This window comes from Piliocolobus tephrosceles, chromosome 15 (genome assembly GCF_002776525.5).
Source record: "Piliocolobus tephrosceles isolate RC106 chromosome 15, ASM277652v3, whole genome shotgun sequence".
In the NCBI taxonomy this organism is placed as follows: Eukaryota; Metazoa; Chordata; class Mammalia; order Primates; family Cercopithecidae; genus Piliocolobus; species Piliocolobus tephrosceles.
Window position 1 is genome coordinate 26552426 of NC_045448.1, and position 20621 is coordinate 26573046.

The following is a 20621-nucleotide window of genomic DNA, read 5'->3' on the forward strand; positions in this document are numbered from 1 at the left end:
ACCCTTGATGTGGCCTCAAATGGCTGGAAAGAATAGGAGTGGGTAACAAATGTTTTCTCTCTCAAACCCCAAAGTCAAGGCCAGTGCTCTGGAGGGAAACCCGCAGAAGTTCAGGCAACCATGAAGGAGCTGAGCCAAGAGGGCAGAACCCCACCAGCACGCCAAGGGCGATGCTGGCACTGTGAGGTTGGACAAGGTCTGCCTTCAGAAGTCTCACTGTCCCCTTGTGTAAAAGGGAATTGATAGTGACAGCTTCGGATGGTCCAGTTCAGAAGCAATTAGGAGCATGCCTGGCTGGTAGAAAGTGCTTACTAATGGTGCCAATGCCGCCATGGGTTAGAGACACATTTAAATGTAGAGACACATTAAAGAGGCAGCCCTGTCCTTGGGCTCTGGCCTGGAAAACAGTGGGGACCAGGCCTCCTGGGGAGTGGGGTGGGGGCAGTTCTTTCACAGGCACTGCTGGGGTCTGCACAGGGGCACCCAGGTGGTGCACACTTCAAAGACCAGTGTCATCCTGCGCTCTAGACTGGGGGGTTCAGAGGATTCGAGGATGTGGCTCTGTTTGTCAGTCCTGGGGGTTGTAACAGGGTGGGTCACCCCAGCTGGTAGCCGTGTGTGGTTCTTGACTCCCAGCGACTCCTGTGTCTCTTGGGGAGGACTGGGGCCCACCCTCCTGCCACATTTACAGAGGCTCCTTTCCCCACAGGGCCACTGACCTCGTTGTAATAGGGGCAGTTAGTGGACTCCTTCATGGACGTGTACTTCTTGTCATCGCCCACCTCCACGCACACCACGGGGTCCATGTTCAAGCCCACCAGCTGCCGGGCCTCGATCACCGTGATGCTGACCTACAAGCAGGAGAAGGGGAAGCCAGAAGGAAAGCTGCCCTAAGCCTAGGAGCCCAGTCCCACAAAGGTCCAGGGGCTGGGGCAGCAGGGTCAGAGGGAGGGCCTGAGGGCCAGCACTGGCCTCCTGGACTCCACTCTGACCACTGCCTCTCATCTGCGGGGTGATCCTGGGCTCCTTCTCCTTCCAAGCCTCAGTGTCTTCATTTATAGAGGAGTATGAGTTGGCTAACCTCTAAGTCAGTGTTCACTAGACTTACCTTGCTGGGCTGGAGGGAGGGAGAGGCATTAAAAACCCCGATGCCCAGGTCATCTCCAGACCAATCCAATCCAATCCTGGGGCACGCAGCTCAGGCATCTGTATTTTTATTTATTTTTAGTTTTAGTTTTTTGACAGAGTCTCACTCTGTTGCCCAGGCTGGAGTGGAGTGGCACGATCTTGGCTCACTGCAACCTCTGCCTCCTGGGTTCAAGTGATTCTTCTGCCTCAGCCTCCTGAGTAGCTGGGATTACAGGCGTGCACCACCACACTGGGCTAATTTTTGTATTTTTTATACAGATGGGGTTTTGTCATGTTGGCCAGGCTGTTCTCAAACTCCTGGCCTCAAGCGATCTGTCTGCCTCGGCCTCCCAAAGTGCTGGATTATAGGCATGAGCTATCGTGCCCGGCCTGGCATCTGTATTTTTAAAGCTCCCAGGTGATGCTAAGTGCCCTGCATTCTTCCCTAGCGTTGATGTCTCTGCTTTAGAAAGAGCTGCCAAACCCGTGTCATAGGTTTCATGCACTCAGGAATAAAGCTTTTAAAGTCTTCATTAACTTGCATTTAATTTCCTGCTCCAGGAATTCTCATGTAAGCCTGCAAGCCTCTGATATGTCATTGCGTTTCTGGAATTTGGCCTGCCCTTTCCACATTCCTGCCCCTTCTCCTTTTGCTGAATTTCTTTGTTTGAATGGCCAGTGTGGCTTTGGTGCCTGCCTGAGCCGCCTTTTTCAGCCTACTGATTATATGTTGTATATGCACTCTGCTGTGTCCTTTACATGTCATCCAGCTCTCTGCAATCTTACTTATACCCTGGGAAGCCCTTTTTCAGTTGTTCATTCATGCAACAAATGTTTCCTGGAAACCTGCTGGAGCCAGGCAGAGGTGGGACTGCAACAAATTCTTCCTTGTGGAGCTTACCACAGATGATTAATGGCTTTTTTTTTTTTTTTTTTTTTCACAGTGAATCTCTCTCTGTCACTCAGGTTGGAGTGCAGTGGCGTGATCTTGGCTCACTGCAGCTTCCACCTCCCGGGTTCAAGCGATTCTTTTGCCCCAGCCTCCTGAGCAGCTGGGATTACAAGCACGTGCCACCCCACCTGGCTAATTTTTGTATTTTTTTTTAAGTAGAGATGGGGGTTTTACCATGTTGGCCAGGCTGGTCTTGAACTCCTGACCTCAGGTGATCTGCCTGCCTTGGCCTCACAAAGTGCTGGGATTACAGGCACGAGCCACTGCGCCCAGTCGATTATTGGCTATTTAAGCTAAAAAGACATAAGGAGAGAGAGAGACAGAGAGAGAGAGAGACAGAGCACCGGTAATGTTTGACTTCACTACTACTTTTCCCGAATGCTCATTTTAAGCCACCAGGTCTCATTTGGATTTGGAGGTGTCAGTTCCTGTCAGGGTGGCCATGGTAAGATGGATAGAGGCATGTACTGGGGATTGCTGAACTTGGCATTCAACCCCAGACCTAAGATGTTGCCAGGTGTGAGGGCAAATGACCACATAGCCTTGTGTTTTTCAGCTGCGAGCAGAGATACCAACTACCCGTAAGGTTGTGTGCAGGTTAAATGAGATCATGTGTGTCAAAATGCATCCTCAACGGCAGAAAGCTCTATAAAATGTGAGTGACTCCAATAGAATCTCCCTTCAGCTAAGTGGTTGATCTCTCAAGTAGGTGAGGCTGTGCATGATACTTAGAATGGTTGATTCACTTGCCTCTCTCAAACGTGTGTTTTAACAGAAAAGTCTTTCCCTAGCTAGAATAAGTGTGGACCTCAGTACATTCTTCTTCTTTTTATTTTTTTGGGGACAGTCTCACTCTGTTGCCCAGGCTAGAGTGCAGTGGCGCGATCTAGGCTCACTGAACCTCCACCTCCTGGGTTCAAGCTATTCTCCAGGCTCAGCCTCCCGCATAACTGGGATTATAGGTGCCTGCCACCACATGGCGTATTTTTGTAGTTTTAGTAGAGATGGGGTTTCACCGTGTTGGCCAGGATGGTCTCAATCTATCCTCGTGATCCACCTGCCTCGGCCTCCCAAAGTGCTGGGATTACAGACGTGAGCCACCGCGCCCAGCATATTTTTCTAATGAGACTCTGAAGGCTGCTCTTCATGCCTGTCATCTTGGAGATTTCATGTTTTAGTTGTGCTTTGATGCAATTTCTAAACACAACTTTACTCGAGAGAATTATCTTCCCTTTTCATGAAAAAGAATAACCACTAAAATGATCATCCAGTATCCATCAAAGTCTGAAACACATCCTGAGGGCAACGAAAAATCTGCACGTCGCAAGTACTCAGGTTAAGGAAATAGAAATTCCAATATTAATGAGAACATTGCCAGGAAATGGGATATTTACAAATGAAGTGACACTTGAACTAGGAAGCAAACATTTCTGTTTCGAATGTGAAGTGCCAAAGGGACAGAAGTAAAAGCTTAGAATCTGGAGCTTCACAGAAGTTCAATATTCACCACTCCTTCAGGGAGATAAAAAGGAAATAGGACTAATTAACTTAGCTCTGAGAAGTTTACTGTGAAGAGAGCAAACAGACAAAGTCCTCCTTTGCACAATAGTTTATAGAGTTTTAACTTCCACGAACGCTTTTTTGCCAAAGATTTAAAAAAACCCCATGAATTTTTCCACAACTCATGCCCCCACCAACAATAAAAAAGGCTTTCTGTAACTCAAGACTGGGAAGCAGACAGACGTAGTTTTGGCATCTGCTGAAGATAAGCCAGTGGCAAGTCTCCTTCCCACTGCCAAGAGAATGGTTAAGTTTTATGTTTTCCATCTCGAGGCATGGCCATAGGACAGGCTACTTGTCCCTGTCCCCCATTTCAGGACTCATACGTATCTCCCTTCCTCCATGGAGCAGAGCCAGTGAAGGTGACAACCTGGACAGAAGCTCTGGCAGTAGAGGCGGAGGGTGCAGGGGGAGGTGGGCAGAAGCTTGAAGGAGCAATGGAGGGAAGAGAAGCTCCTGAGGGTGCTCATTGCTGGTTGAGGGGCAGCCCCGAGAGGAAGCTGAGGGCGCTGGAGAAAGACCACCACGGGCATGGTGTTGGGGGAAGGGGAATGCCATTCCTGCTGCCTCCCACCCCGCCTGGGGCTCTAGGAAGGAGAAATGATGCACTTGAAATAAAAAATAAAAAACAACTGGTCATTCTCCAGGGTTCTGGGGGAGGGGCTTGCCCATCCTTCTCTCCAGTCATCAGCAGAGGACTCTATTTTCCCAGGGTGGGAAATATTATACCCCTGTCCCAGGGTGGGAAATATTATACCCCTGTCCTGTCTTGGGGAAACCCAAGAGTAACGATGCTTTGTGACCTGCTTCCCAGGGACCTGATCCAGCTTCAAGAACATCCGCTGGGAGCTAGAGATGAGAGTTGGTGTGCCCTTTAGTACTGCCCTTCTGCAACATCCATTACCCACTCCCCACTTTTCCAGGTGGCAGAGATGTGACATGACCAGATTTGCATTTTCAGAAGATTGCTCCAGTGCTGGCATAGAGGTTGGAGTGGAGGAGGCAATATGGGGGGCAGAGAGACCAGGTAGAAAGTGGGTATAAGCATGCAATTGAGGCTGGGGACCTCAGGTCAGAGGCAGGGGCATGAAATGGAGGTGGAAACTGGAGAGATGTTGGGTGACAATGTATTAAGTCTTGGTGCCAGGAAGAGAGGGTAATGAAGAGACTCAAGACCCCTTGACCCACCAAGAACATGTCTGCCAAGCGCCAAGCATTGCTCACTCTGGTGGGGAAAATGCACATTCACAGGGGATGACTGTGGTTTCTTGCCTTGGAGACAGCAATAATCAGGAAAGAGTTTACACGTGACATGCATTCTAAATGGAAGAAACAAGGAGCATGGGAATGCCACGGTCCTTTTATCTCCAGGCTTCTTTCAGTGCCATAACCTTTAGAATGGTCCTGAATCCTCACAACCCTTCCTGGAGCTGAGTTCAGCTAAGTCTCCCCTCCTCTCACCACCGAGATGTCCTTCCTGAGGTCTTTATAACTCATCAAACCCAAAGTCTTCAAGAGAGTGAAGTTGCATCTGGTTTTATTGCTTTTTATTGTTTATTTATAATTTTCTTTTGAGACAGGCAGGGTCTCCCTCTGTCACCTAGGCTGGTGTGCAGTGATGCAGTCTCGACTCACTGCAACCTCCACCTCCCAGGTTCAAGCGATTCTCCTGCCTCAGCCTCCCAAGTAGCTGAGATTATAGGTATGTGCCATCATGACTGGCTAATTTTTGTACTTTTAGTAGAGACGGGGTTTCACCCTGTTGGCCAGGCTGGTCTTGAACTCCTGGCCTCATGCAATCCACCCGTTTTGGCCTCTGAAAGTGCTGGGATTACAGGCATGAGCCACTGCACCCGGCCTGGTTTTACTGCATTATACATTGTATGCATTGGAAGTGAAAATAATTTCACATTTGCATCCTCATTGTTCTCTCTCAAATGTTTGCAAGGTGAGCTGTGAATGAACTTGTCAGGAAACACTGTGCTACCAGGTTAAATACAACAACTGTTTTGTTCAGTTCGGTTTAAAAAGTCTTTGGAGGGGACAAAGTTTGGTTCAGTTAATAAAAGTCTCTGGTGGGAAGCAGTCTGAAAAGATTTGGAAAACAAGCACTAAGTAGCAAGATGAAGATGAACCAGGTACCCGAAGGGAGCAGCTGTCTAGAAGTCTTGATATAGAGAAGTCAATTGTTCTGACGGCTGTGGCCAGACACCCCTGGCCTTGAACCCTGGCTCTAGCCTTGGCTAAATGTGGCAAGGACCTGGGACAAGCTCCTGACCTTCCTGGGGCCTCAATTTCTTACCTATGAAATGCAGTAACACATATATTTGGGTGGTTGAAGAATTACATTAACTTCAATGGAAACACATTTATGGCTCCTAGCACAGTCCCTGGCATAGCATAAACCTTCAAAAATAAGTTTCATGAACAATAATGACTGTAGTTTTGATGTGCTCTTACCTCTCAGGCCAGTGACATCATGTCTGAGTTGGGGTCTTTGTTCTTTGGAAATTTTCTGTTCTTGGCACACAGAGAAACAAAACCCTGAACCTAATCCCTTGGAAAAGCCTTCGGAAGTCTCAGGACACTTTGTGTTTTGGGTTTTGGCAGAGGTGAGGGGGCCCGAATTCTCAAACCTCCAAGGAACCCAATGGCTTAAAGTTGTTTAAAACCATAGGGGCAGGTCCACTTGACATTGCCTGTGGCTGTTTTTCAGGCACCTAGGAAGACAGGTGCTGAGTAGGTGGAAACTAACTAAAACAAAGATGAAGGGAGATGAGGTATATTCTGGAGAAAACATGGCCAGATGTATCTTCTACATAGAAAAGTGCCATCTTATCCTTTCCTTCATCACCTGAATGAGAGGAGGTGGGGTTCTTTGTAAAGAAGGGTTGGTGTGCATGGGGTCTGGGAACTAGGTATCAAAGATAAAGCTCTGCCCTGGTAGACGGGGCTCATTCAGATTCTGGGGCCTGGTGCTGATACCCAGACAGAACATATCCAGGACAGAAGTGCAGTGGCAGCCAGGTGAGATTTCTTGCAAGCCCTGTCCCCTCTGAGCAGCCAGCATTCTCACTCAATGCTAGGAATGCCCAGCAGTTTTCTGATTTATAGCTGAGTCTTGTTAGCCTCCAAGGGAGGGTCTGAAGCAATGGAGGGTCCCTGGGCCTTTCCTGAGAGACGGTGTCCCAGCAGCCACCAGACATGTTCATCACCTGTCCTGCCTGCACCGTTGGCCACATTCACATTCTTACAGCTAGCTGTCAACCTCTCTTTGTCTCAGTCTTTTGTCTCTAGTCTTAGAAGCACACAAATAAAAAAGTTGTGTTAATCTCACAAAATACAGAGAAGCAAAAAGAAGAACCAAAAATCACTCACATTCTCACCATCCAGAGATAACCAGAATCGACATTACTTCCAGCAATCAAATAATACAAAACAACAATTTAAAAATCATTTCAGGAAAACTTTCTTCAAAGGCCCTTATTTTAACGGTTTGAATACTTTCCTTGTAGTTCTCCTTGGTCTCTTTATGGTTTTTCTAGGTGCTTCTTGCTTTATGAAGTCCAATGCTGAACATGAAATACTGGAAGGGCTTTGATTAGCATAGGCAGAGTTCTCAAGCTTTTCTTTGGGTTTGTATCTCTCTACTGATGGTATTTCTAGGAATGCCTCCCAGGAACAAGCTTACTTTGGAAACTTATATTCAGCTTGTGGTTCTCTATGACCCCTGGATCCATGCCTCAATATAGTGGATAATGCACATCCAGCTATAATCCCCCACTAAAGCAGAGTCTGAAAGACATGAAGCCTTCGGGTGCCCACCTACCTGGTAATCCATGGGCCGCCCAGCACTTGGCTCCATCTTAATGTCTGGCTTAGATCTGAGGAACAGAATGTATCATCAGGCCTGGTGTATGGGGACTGCTTGTGGGGGAGGAGGGCATGGGCAGTGGTTAGACCTGGGAGTGGGCAGAGGGACAGAATCATGGTCTTTAAACACTCAAGCACTGCCAAGAATAGTGGGGATTAGTTGCCTTCAGAGGCCTCAACACAGAGAACTAATCAAAGGCAGAAGTAACAGGGAGACAGACATGGGGTCAATAGGTTCAAATATGGGGTGGGCAGGTCTGTGGCTTCCTTGGGCTGGGAGGTATTCAAAGACCTGAGAAAAGGCCTGCAGCTGCTGTGCTCTGCTTTTGCGGGGAAAGCAGTGAGAGAAATACCCAAGAAAAAGCAGAAAAGGGTAAGGTTAGGTTAGGAAGAAGCCTTCCATGGGCCCTGATCCTTCCCTACCCAAATTTCAACCATAGCAAGGTCCTGCCTGACAGGGTGGGGGCAGTTGGGGTTGTGGGGCTCCCATCCACTCACCGCTTGTTGGAGACATTAGTGGTGAGAGCTGTGACTGAGGCTAGAGACACCGAGTCGGGATCCAGTCCATCCCCTAGCCGAATGGCCAGATGGTCAAGGTCTTCCATCTCCAGCACTGCTGGTTCATCTGGGGAAGATGAAAGACTGGTTAGGTGGGCTGACTGATGGTGAGATAGTGACTGTTTCTCCTTTTACTCTGGCATCCAGAAAGCTGAAAGTTAAATTCGAGGTTTACTTAGTTGCTACTGCTTAGAATGTTATGGCCTGAATAACTGCAATGTTTTTCTACCTAATCCCGATCTTGGATTTGAACGGATATTATGTCTGGTCTTGCCTTTTTATTTTAATTGAATGCTCTTTTATTGCATTGTACTTACTTAGGCACTTAATATCCCTTGTGGATGAAGGTAGGGAATAAAGAATCCATACTTCTGCACCTCTCAATAAATAGCTACCATTTATTGGGTGGATACTCTGTTCCAGGCACAACACCAGGACTTTACATGAGTATCTCTAGTCCTTAGAGCTGTGCCCTGCCAAGATGGGCGTTATTCTCATGTCACAGGTACGGAAACGAAGGCTTAGGAAGTAACTTATCCATATCAAATAGCTGATGGAATTCATAACCGAATGTACTGGTATTCATCTAATGAGATGCAGACATGTAGATTCCGAAAAGCCACACAAGGATACTGGGTTTGGTCCTCAGCCAGCAGCTGTACTCTCTCCATTTAAGAAGGTGAAGGGCACGGCTGGTATTGGCATGGGGGCAAGAGGGTGGGGGAGAGAGCCTGAGGGCCATTGGGCCACAGAGGGGATGCTGGGGGAGGGCAGCCGGGAGCCCCGATGGTGGGCCCGTGATGGAGAAGACGGCCCCCTCCCAGCTCCCGTGTCCTCTCCATTTCTCCCCTTGTCTTCCTCCAGGCCTCCCTGCCTGTCTTCCCCTCTCCAGCCGCTGCTCTGAGAGGGCCCAGTGCCACCTGCTGCTCCAGCCTCCCAGGCTCGGCCCTGCCGCGCCCTCCAGCGCCCCCAGGACCTCCCCTAAGGCCAGGCTGCAGCCTGATGAGAGCGCGCTGGCGAGGCCTGCCGCCAACCCTGCACTAGTGGGACGCCGGTTTCCCCCCAGAAATAGGGAGTTGGCCAAACAGCGTTTCTTGATGGATATTCTCTGCTCTAATTAAAACTCTGGGCTTCTGTGTGAAGAAGAAAGAACCAGGAGCAACGAGGGCGGGAGGAGCTTTGCAACCAGGCCCCGCCGATAGAGGGCGCGGCCCGTTTCCCTCTCTCGGCCCCAGGGCGGCCCCTTCCTACAGGGCCTCGCCTCACTGGGCGGGGCCTGGCCCTGGGCCAGCCAATGAGAGCCTATGCCCCTCCCAGATGGCTCTGGACGACCAATCCCAGGAGGACCTTTTGGCAGAGGCGCGGGACTGACTGGGGGACGCGGCGCCTGTCCTACCTGGTCTTTGGGTCTCCTCCTTGTGGGACCGGTTTTTGCCGAGCTTCATGGCGGAGAACACGCTCCTCCCGGCTCTGTGAGGGGGCCGCCAGAATGAGGTGCAGGGAGAGGGACGCGTGGAGGAAAACACACAAACACAGAAGAGCGAAACATGAGAGAACATACCAGAGAAGGGAGATGGACCCGGCCCCTCACCTACTGGTCCTGAAATAGGTCGGGATCTGTCTTCCCAAATTGGGAGCCATGAGGGGGAATGAGGGCAGAGAGAGATCCCTCCACTTCCCCCTTTGCCATCCTTTCACACACGGAGGAGAGGGATGGGGTCCCCAGCAAGCAAGGAACGTGGCCTTGAGCCGGGAAGAGCCATTTTAACTGGAGCTCCTCTGGGTCCTGGACTTTTCAGTCTGATCCCAGCCCCTCAGTCTAGTCTCCTCAGAGCTCCGAGCCCTGCCAGTGTCCCCACCCTCATCTTCCCTGGCTCAGCTGGTTGGAGAGAAAGCCCGAGGAGGAGACAGAGCATCCGAACAGCGGGGCAGGGACCAGAGAGGACTCAGGGACAGAGGCCGGTGAGGAGATGGGCGATGTGGTTGATACGAGCTGTTCAGTTCTCAGATGGCCTCGGTGCTCAAAGCCTGACTTGTCTTTCTCCAACCTTTCCGTGTTCTGGGATGTTCCTTGGTCCCCATGAAAAAGGGGGAGATAGGCCCTTTCCCATCTATCTTCGGTCTTGGCTTTTGCCCCTTCTACCTGTCCCCTCTCACTGCCAAATTCCCCTTTCCCCCAACCCCAGGAACTTATGGCAGGCTCCATAGTTCCTACCTCTTCCTCTGGCTTGCTGTGGCTTTGTGCCCCAGGTGAAGGGCCTTGCAGTCTGGAGGACTGAGGGAAAGGGGCAGGGGTCCTCACTGCCCTTCAGTGATGTCCCTGCAGCCGAGCTTGTGGTTCCTGGCGCCAGGAAGCACCAGGAGCAGGATCAGCAGGGGGTAAAGTGCAGTGTTCCATTACCCCATCCATATTGCATGAGTGGATACCTGACTCCCTCCACTTCCCATTCTCCCTCCTCCTGGGTGTGGCCCCATCATCCTGTAGGCCCAGGTGGGGCCAGGTGCAGGCTCCAACCTAGAGCTCACTTACAGCAGAGTCCACCCTTTTTGGGTCACACATCTCCCTGTGGGGGCTTGACTATGGTTTCTAAGACCCTAGATCCTTGTTCTTTATGCTGGGCAATGGGAGATAGGGGAAAATCTTTCTGTCCTCAGGCAGATGACCTAGAAACCTCAAGCCTCTCTCCTCAGGATGGTGAAGCCAATCTTATTCCCCAAACCTGGCCCTATCCCAACCCCAGGGCCTTTCTTTACTGTTCATATTCAAGACAAAGCATGTTCATATCCCAGTGAGGGAGCAATTGAGAATCACCCTTTTCACGTGGCAGCAGCTCACAATCTAGGGAACATTAGCATGTTCTTGAATTCCTAAAAAGGAATGGAAGAAGTGTCTGCACTCTTCAGTAGCATACCGTCTGCAATACGACAATGGGAAGAAAGGGAAAGAAAGAGGCTCTAAAATCAAAGCTGATGCCTTTGGAATTATTTTTAAAAGTTTCCTCCCTTCTGATGGGGGGAGGTGAGTTACACCCACACACACACACACACAATGGCCAAAAGCAGACTACAGAGGGCCAAAAGCCTTTCCAGATGTCTGCAATGTCTGCAGATGTCTGCTCATCTCATCTTCCTGGCAATCCTCTGAGGGCCACATGCTTCTCCTCATTCAACCAATAAAAAGACTGAGGCTCAAGAGGTGAAAATAATCACAAGGTCACGTGGTGAGTGGCAGAACTGGGATTGAAACAGAAAGCTCCTGTGTTCTAGGCCAGCAATATTTTCACTGCATCTCGGGTCCTTTGCCTCGATGCCGTAGGACTGCACTCTTCTGTGGGCATGAATCCCATCCCATCCTGACCATTTGGGATTTTAGTTAAAAGGCCCCAGAGCTGGCACCCGTAGGTACAGGTATGGTCTGTGTGCCGGCAGAGTTTACAGATCAGGATGCTGTCATCTGTGGCATCTCACAGATCATACCCATGTTTACAAAGAAGGGGCTCATTCAAAAAGAACCTGAACACCCACACATTTGGGAAGGGGCAGCTGTCCATGTTAAATTGCTGGTGACATAACATTGAACAGAACAATGAACCACCAGAAATAATCGTGTGATGGTGAAGAAAGGACCACCCTGGCTGGCTTGCCCTGAAGCATCCTGTGGGATTTCTCCCTACCTGGTGGCCCCAAGGGCAGGAGTGCTGGCTGTCCTGACCCCTGCCCGAGGCCCAGCCTCGGAAGTGTGGTTTCTGTGGGCCTCTCGCGGGTCACTTCCTGTCTCAGGGCTTGGGATTCCTTTCTGCCCAGGCTTGCTGCTCAACTGTGTCTCTCCTGAATTACCCAGGAGTCTCCTGCAGGGCTCAGCGTTTGACTTTGTACCATTACTTCTTGGCCATTCCTGGGCTGTGTTATTCTTGGAGTCCCCGGCCCTTCCCCATGTGTGACCTACATAGTTACCCTTTGCCATTTTAGCCTGCTCCAGCCACAGACTTCCCTCTCCCCTTCCCCTTCCCCACTTCCCCAGAGGGGAAGTGCTCTGAGATGGCAGGTCAGAAGCAGGCCCTGCCTGGAGAAGCCGGCTGCCCAGCCTGCTGGGATGGGATCTGGCCCTGCTGCCTGAGGCCCAGGGGGAGTGCAAGGTAGCAGGAAATGGTGGCTTTCAGAGGCTGGTCCCATGGACTCACCCGGGTGGAAAAGGACCTGAGGCATCTCTGGGGCACTTATGGCCCTTGAATTTGAAGGTCACTTTAATCCTTAACACCAACAGATTTGAAAGAAATGATTGAGGCTTTAAAAAACTCTACTTGTCCTGGTCCGGTGCGGTGGCTCACACCTATAATCCCAGCACTTTGGGAGGCCGAGGCAGGTGGATCACTTGAAGTCAGGAGTTCGAGACTAGCCTGGTCAACTTGGTGAAACCCTGTCTCTACTAAAATTAGCTGGGCGTGGTGGTGCATGCCTGTAATCCCAGTTACTGGGGAGGCTGAGGCAGGAGAATCGCTTGAACCCAGGAGGCGGAGGTTGCAGTGAGCCAAGATCGCGCCACTCCACTCCAGCCTGGGTGACGGAGTGAGACTCTGTCTCAAACAAACACACAAACAAAAACTACACTTGTCCAACCATTTCTACTACACTTTGAAGCAATTCAAAGGAGAAATCTCTCCCTTCCAACCCTGCAAAATTTTAGCCTTCTGAAGTGGTAGTACTGGTAGCACTCCTGTGTGCCTGGGAATATCTGAAAAGGATATTGTCTTTGTCCCTTTGTTAAAAATGCAGAAATGTGTAGTGAAGGATGTAATTTCCAGAATTCTTACTACAGGCTCTGTACCTCTGATTGTCCTAGACTCGCTCTTCAGTGAATCTGAATTGTGATCAGTACAGCACGATGTCATCACTGCCACTGCCCTTTGTAATTTTCTGATCAGTAACACATCAGAAGTTCACTATGGAAAAGGTCTTTTCTGCCTGATTGTAGCACCAGTTCCTGGAAAGCAGTATGCCTGCTTCTCTTGGCAAACTGTAAAGGAGAGTTTTGAAATAAATGCCAACTTAATCAGAGAATTTTGAAGATAATCTATTTGTCTGAAACACTTAGATTTCAAAAAATCTAATTTGCTGATGAGGTGTCTGTTGTCCTGGTGTTTTATTGTTTTCAAAACAAAATTCTGCATTTGGTCTAGTTGAGTTCTACAATTACCAAAAATAGGATATGGCGAGAAACAGACAAAGAAAACAAGCCAATAAGCAACTCAGTGAAAACTCACTTTACAACCAAATGGCTCCTTATTCTTGGGCGCATTAAAGCTTGAGAAGCGAGAGCCAAGGGGAGGCCAGTATCCCAGGACCCTCTGAGGATTTAGAATCCGTTTGAGTTTCCTGTGGCTGCATTCACCATGGTCAGAATGAAGTGTACCTACAATCTAGACTGGTATCTTTCTCTAGAGGAAAAATGCTAAAATTAGTTCACTTGTAAACTATAAATATGATGATTTCTCCACTCATTTTATGGCCCAGATTTAGAAGTCTGTTGCTTGGCTGTGTGGTGCACACAGGGTTCTAGGAAGAGCTTAGTATTTATAATGACTTGGGAACATTCACCAAACTAAATTTAGTGACCCGAGTGTTTCATTAATTCAGATCTCTGGGTTATTCTGAAAGTTAATAGAGACCTGACCCTAAATAAGCTGCAAGTTGAGTCCATTCACTGCCAAGGGCTTCTGCCACATGACTGGCTTCAACTGGAACTTCTAGGCTCATTAGCTCAGGCCTCAGGTAATCAATCAGGATAAAGACTCCTATCTATGAGAAATAGCGTCTGTGGTCCTTCTTTGCATTGCTCAAATAGCCCAGTTTTCAAAACCTGAGAGCATGTCAATCAAGCACCCCTAAATGGGTTTATTTTAAAAATTGTCCATGCTCCAAGACATGGAATTTCAAAATTTCAGTCTTTACAGGTGTCTTTGAAAGTGGGTTAAATTTCAGTTTTTGAAGAGCTTCCCATAGGTTGGCAGGATAGGCTGATCCTTTACACAAGAACCACCCTGTCTCCAAACTGGCCCCTTTGCATACATGCCCATGTTGTACCAGAAGGCTTGGGGTGCCCACACACCCTTGTCCTGACCGCAGGATTGTCAGGGAAGCTGTTTCTTCAGTTCTTGCTGGTGGCCCAGCCCTTTGCAAGGCTCAAGCAAGCAGCATCATGGAAGATGATGGGTGATTTCCCATCTCCCCAAACCAGTCTATCCCAGAATGTCACACAATATGAGTTATTTTGTGGGTTGAATCTTGTTTCTCTACTTCAACTTAAATCTATTTCCATTTATCTCTTCTCAGTGGAGATAGATACCAACGAGCTTTGCCACACATTAACATTTCAGAGATTGAAATCTGTTCCCACAGCTTTCTCTCCTCCAGGCTAAAGAGTTTAAATTCATTCAATCTCTTCTTAGAAATCTCATTTTCCTATTCTTTCAATAGTCTTATTGCTCTACACATAATAATAATAATAATACTATATGCCAGTTTACTTTATCTCATGTGTTAATTAGAGATGGTAAGAAATTAGGATGGAGAAAGGCTAGGGAACCAGTATTTTTGTGGACCTACTATGTGCTGGCACTGTGAGGCACCTCTTACTCCAACTGTAGCCAGTCAAAGGGATCAGACCAGTCTGTGTCCCTAGGGTCTGGCCTGGGACAGACTGGGGAGCTGGGCATCAAGAAGGGCCTTAGAGCACCTCTGTTCTCAGGCAGAGAACCTGGGGATGGACAGGCTGCTCGTATCTCATTCATATACCCTTTACATCCAAGCATCTATGGAGAAACCCAAAGCCTTGAGGACTCCCTAAGAGGACTCCCCAGTTCAGCATTCCCCATCATCTCCAGCTGCCCTGGATTCAGTTCCCTGGCTCTGAGCCTTGACACATGCTCTGCCCAGGCTTCTTCCCTTACTGGGAACCTGGCAGACTCCTCCATCCTTCAGGTCTCTGGGCTGGAGCTCTTCCTACACGGTGCCATTTCCTCCATCACTACAGAGTTAACACTGCATCATCATTGCTTTTGCTTGTGCATAACGAATGTGAGTTAGAACTCATACTTTTTTTGAAGCAATGAATGAGGCTGTGAGTTCCTCAGGATCTTAATGCCAGCAGATACTCCAGGCCCACACCAGTGTTGATCAGTTCAGACCCCTCAACACACAATCCTGATATTTCCATGATATCTTCAGATGAACTAATTCTTAATGTATTGAGGCTATAGTTTTGAGCAAATATCTTAAGATCTCTGGGGTTCAGGTTCCTCATCTGGAAGATAAAAATCCTGGCTTTTCAGCTCTCATTAGTGTGTTTGGAGAATTAGATTAAATTTAGAGTACAGTCAAGTGCTCTAAACTTCCTGGGTCTATGGTGAGCTCTGGGTCAGAAGTCAGTTTCTCTGTGTTCTGGTTCCAGCTCTGCCCCTGTTCTGAGACTCAGATTTGTCATCTGTAAGAGCAGGTGTTGACTAGAGGCCTTGTCCAGTGTGGTCCGCCTTGGCTCCCCCTGCCCTTGTGAGATCCCTTGTTGCTAGAGTCCTCCAGATGTCAGTGTGCTTCTAGGGGTGCCTACGAGACCCACTCACAAGCCCCAGCCTTTGAATCTTTCCAGACCCTTGTGACTGGCCCTTCCCACCTGCAGGACCCTTCGCCTGTCCTCTCCAGACAGCACCCTGACCTCATTTTTCCAGGAAGCCTTTTGGGGAGATGAAGATAGAGAGGGCCGCCCAAATGGTGGCCTCTCCTTAGCTTTCTGGAGGTCTCCAGCTCCACCCATGACCTGCAGCCACAAAGCATACCCAGAGCTCCTCCTCCTTATGCCTCTAGCTGCCTGGTCCTGCCTAGCCCCTGTTGGGAGAGGGGTCCCTGAGGTCCTCATGCCCCTCTCCCCTTTGCCTGTAGCTGTCCCCTCCCTCCCAGGGAAGCCCAAAGGCCACAGGATGGGGGCTGAACAGTGGAGGAGGAACAAGACTCGGGGAGGAGGACGGTCACCCCTGAGAGCCCAGAGTGGAGACCAGAAGGCCTGGACACCTTCCACCCCCACCCTAACCCCTCCTCATCCCTCACCCCCATGGTCAGGTGAAAAGGCCTCCCTGGGCCTGCATACCCCGTACCAACTCCACCACGACAGCCCACTCCTGAGCCCTCTCAGCCAAGCCCGTCCCACCCTCTGCAGCCTGTGGGGAGGAGGTCTCTGCTTCCGCAGAGATACTACCCCATCTGCCCTGGCCTGGGACACCTACTTGTGCTCGCCATCTCTGCCTCCCTTGGTCTTCTCTCTGCCTTTGCTGAGTAGGGGGAAGAAATGAGGAGACAAGGGGATACGTGTGAGGGGCTGTGGACCAGAGACATTGGCCTCAGCCCCAGCCCCATGGACCTGCATGCTCCCCAGGGGCCTCCTTGTCCCACAGACCTCTCACCCCACAGCTTCTCACGGTAGCAGGCCTAGGTCTGCAGGGTAGGGGGTCCCATGGCCTTGGGTTCTGTCTTGGGGGAGAGGGGAGGGGCCCACAGTGCTGGGCTTGGGTGGCCACTATTCCAACCCCAAGCTCTGATACCTCAGGGCCTCAGCTCATCTCCCCCACCAGGCTCTGATTATTTCACAATGTGGGTCACAGCTTCCTGAGGGAACACAGGGTTAGATGAGCCTGGCTACCCTCTGGGTCTGGGCCACCCTGCTCCTCTGCCCACTGGCTCCCCTGCTCCCCTCCAATGGGGTGGGAGCTCCCAGGCTCTGGGGGCCTCTAGGGGAACAGTGGGCTAAGCCTGCTCTGTGAGGGTGAGGAGGCAGGGCTGGGGGTCCTGCTACGGAGTGAACCCTGGTGGATGGGGGGCCTTCTAGGGGTGTAGGTGAGGCAGGAAGAGAGCTACCACTCCAGGGTTCAGAGCAGGGGAAAACGGTGCTCCTATCTCACTTTAGGGAGGCTTCCAGAAAACTTTTCTGGAATGTTCTCTCAATGCTTTCCCAATGCTGTGGCAATGAGGATGAAGACAAGAAAGTGAATAACAATTAGCAAATTATTCTTCTCCTCACACCCTGTTCTGGCACAGGCCTTGCCCAGGTAGACTTGACTCCATACCCCGACGGCTCAAGACCTGAAGGCCTGGACACAGCATAGCTGCAGTCCGGCACTGGCCAGCTAACCTTTATGTTAGGCAAGCAGGTCAGTCTATAATTCCAAGGCGTTAGCATCAGCCAGGCCTCTGGCTGCCCAGATCAGCTGAGACTACTAAGCGGAGAAGAGCTCACAGCAGAGGAGGAGGACTGTGTCTCAAGCACAGCATCCCAGCTGCCCAGCTGCCCGGCTGCCCGGCTGCCCTGGCTCCTTTGAGTGGCCTTGGGAGCTACTGGAACTCTGGGGCTCAGCCTGCAGAAGGGAGGCAGCAGAGGATTTTCTAGCTCTCTAGAGGTCGTGGGAACTGATTAAAAAACACTCTTTGGGTGAGGCTGAGTGTACTGACCCCACATGCACACGCTTCTGCATGCCCACCCCGTGCCCCTCTGTCTCAGAATCCCACCATGCACACGTGCCCCACTGCCCTTTGGCCCCAGCGTAGGAGGAAGGTGTCTGACTTCTGCAGGTCTCCACTGGAGTGGAAGAATGATCAATAACGAGAATAAGAAAGTGTCTCCTGCCCCAAACTCCTCCCAGATGAGAGCCAGCAGAGAGGAGACCAGCAGAAGAGGGTTTGGGTAGCAGAAGGAGGTGGGAGTCATGGAGGGCAGGAGAGCCAGGCCAGGTGGAGAAAATGAGAAGAGGAGAGAGTCGCAGAATACAGGGACTCAGGAGGAAAGGCTCAGGTCTCTACAGTTTCGCTGCAAGACTAAAGCTGGGATTTCTTTCTTTGTCCTCTCTAAGATGTGACTCCTAAAGACAGCAGCAGCAGCAGAGCCCAGAATCCGGAGTCCTCCCTGGTGTCATGCAGTGCATGTGAGTGTGTGCAAACATGGGCACTTTGGTACACACATGTGTGCATGTGAGTGTGGCCAGGGCCGAAGTCACTTTCTCTCCAGAGACTAGGGCAGGCATATGCTGCCATGCAAAGGTCTGAAACACCGATTTTGTGCTGCTGAGAGTGGAGTGCCCATGAGGTTAGAGATTCATTCCATCTCTGCAATACTGGGAGCCTGGGGAGGCGAGGGGAACACCGAGTGAGTGAGCTCCCTACCCCTGCCCCTGGGCCAGTGAGGCTCCTGTGTGGGCAGCTTCTGCAGAGCCCTTGGTATAGGTTGGGGAGCTAGAGCTGAGAACGTGCTTGGACAGTGCCTGAGCCAGAGGGTCAGGTGCTGCTCAGGGTAGAAGTTGACATCAGGGTAACATGAAGTCAGTGAAGAGGAAGGAAGTGAACACTGACTTAGCACCTGCCGCCTGCCAGGCACAGGGGTGCGTGGCTCGCAGGTGCACGTCACTCAATCCTGACACTCTTGTGAGGCATCCGCGAGCCCCGTCTTACAAATGGGGAGGAGGATTCCCAATAGCAGAGCTGTGAGTGGAGCCTGTGCTCTGTCACACAGCACAGCTTCCTGGCACATTCCTGGGGGCATAGTGCAAACAGCTGGCAGAAATCAGGGTCCCCTGGCTTGGTGGCAGGAACTAGAGAAGTGAACAGAGTGGCTCAGAGGGCATGTGGCTGACCAGGGCCTAGGGGAGGTGGAACTGTCGGGGCAGAGGGTCAGTGGGCAGTGGGATTGGTGGTTACTCAGGCAGAGCTCCCATACTGATTCCCTGAGGAGGAATGGGGTAACTTCATGGCAGGTTCTTAGGGTCTTAGGAGTGAGTGTCACAGCAGCTAAGGCCTGAGGTCCACAGTGCCCCTGCTTGGAACCATCTGACCCCCAGAATGAAGACAGAATGAACGTGGGTGAAGTCCCAGAGAAGCAGGCCAGGCAGGGCAGGCCTGGGGGGTGGGCCCAGGCCCTGAAAGGAGAGGTGTGGAGTGCCCAGAGGATCTCCCGGCATCAACCTCCCCTCCATCCATGGAAGTTCCATCCCAGCTGCCCGGGGCCTGCCTGGGCTGAGACTGTTTCCTGCCCACTCACTCTACCTCCCCGCAGCCCCTAGCAAGCCTTCATTTCACCCCATCAGCCAGGGACCAGCCGATCCCCACGCCAGACCCTGGGGGTCAAGATGGCTGGTGAGACACTGCTGCTTGCCGGCAACGGGGTTTTCCTCTTGCTCATTGTGCCTGAAGCAGGAACAAGAGGGCACTGTGAATATTGAATACCCTGATCTATAAGAGGATTGGCCTTCCCAGGAGAGGACAGAGGGCAGGGAGCAGATGCAGGGGAAGCCTGCCTGGGCTCCTGATGAGGTCCGAGGTGAGGCACAGACACCCCTTCCCTTGTGCTGTCTTCTTTAGGGAGTAGTTGTTTTTCTGATAAAAGGTTGGCCAAGTCGCTTCTGGAGAGCTCTCTGGCTTCCTCCCAGCACCCACACTATGTGACAAGGATGAGATGCAACATCTAGGGCTGTGGGGCCAGCTTCCAGGTCCCCCTCCTCACCTCAGCACTCCTTGACCCAGAACTCACTGGCCCCATATGGGTAGCCAAGATTAAGCTACAGGAAAACCCCAAGTCATTGAACCTGCTCCACCTTTTCCTCACCAGCAAATGGCCTATCTCTAGAATTTTTCTCAACCCCTCTTTTCCACAACCAGGCCCGCTGGCTGCATGGCTAGGCCTGGTGGGAGAAGGTGTAGCAAGAATGTCTGTCCCCAAGGTGCTCTTAGACCTGGGCTGGCAGCTCCAGTGGCAGCAGGGAAACTGCACCTGCACACGGCCCCTGCAATGCAGGGTGGGGGTGCCTGGCTTCGGCTGTCACCCTCTCCCAATTCCCAGTCCTGGGGTTGAAGCCCCTCCTTTTGCTCCTGTTTCTTGCTGCTACCCTGGGAGGGGCCACACGAAGATGGGGAAAGGTGGGGAAGCCACCAGGCTGTGAGGAAGGGGTCGGGGGAGCCCTCTTATCTCCAGATTCCTGACGCCCAGGGCTCTCTGGGGGTCTAAGCTCTCCAAAGCCCCCATCAGCACCCTGGCCCACCCTTGTAGGACCGAGCGAGAAACTGGCACTGTGTTGCTACGCCACCCCAGGGAGGTTGCCCTCGTGGCTGCTAAGGGCTCCCATTGTTTCCCATGGATGTGACCCACAGGTCTGGAGCATCCCTGGGTCCCTCAGGATGTCAGAGTTGGAGGGGAGCCAGATTTAACCTGCTGAACCCATTCCTGTTACTGACCCACAGGGGCTAGTGACATGCCCAGTGTCACTCAGCCAGTGAGCGGCACAGTCGAGATGAGACTTAATGGGCCTTAGCTCTCCCGTGGGGCCAGCATTCCTTTCCCAGTGACTGATGGCCCTCATGTGTCTTCCGATCTTGTTATCTGGAAGCTCTTTCTTAGAGCTCAGCCACAGTTTCTGGACCAGCCCTGCCAACCTCTTTCCTGAATGGAGACAGACAAGGAGGACCCAGTGGTGCCCACTGGGTCAGCATCCCTTCACTCCCCATCCAGGCACTGCTCCTCTTC

The 20621-nt window shown here is 51.1% G+C and overlaps 1 protein-coding gene across 4 annotated transcripts in view; it reads right to left on the bottom strand.

The window, feature by feature from the left end:
• OTOF (otoferlin) overlaps window positions 1-20621 on the bottom strand; it is a 102473-nt gene that overhangs the window by 36360 nt on the left and 45492 nt on the right. For 3 of the 4 annotated variants that reach the window (XM_023230027.2, XM_023230026.2, XM_023230029.1), the window contains exons 6-9: window positions 9468-9541; window positions 8012-8138; window positions 7470-7524; window positions 720-851 (exon numbers count right to left, since the gene is read on the bottom strand). In XM_023230027.2, coding sequence (XP_023085795.1) covers window positions 720-851; window positions 7470-7524; window positions 8012-8138; window positions 9468-9541 — 388 coding nt within the window. Of the gene's footprint in view, window positions 1-719; window positions 852-7469; window positions 7525-8011; window positions 8139-9467; window positions 9542-16344; window positions 16390-20621 lie in introns of all 4 variants that reach the window. The other variant, XM_023230028.1, reaches the window with a different exon arrangement.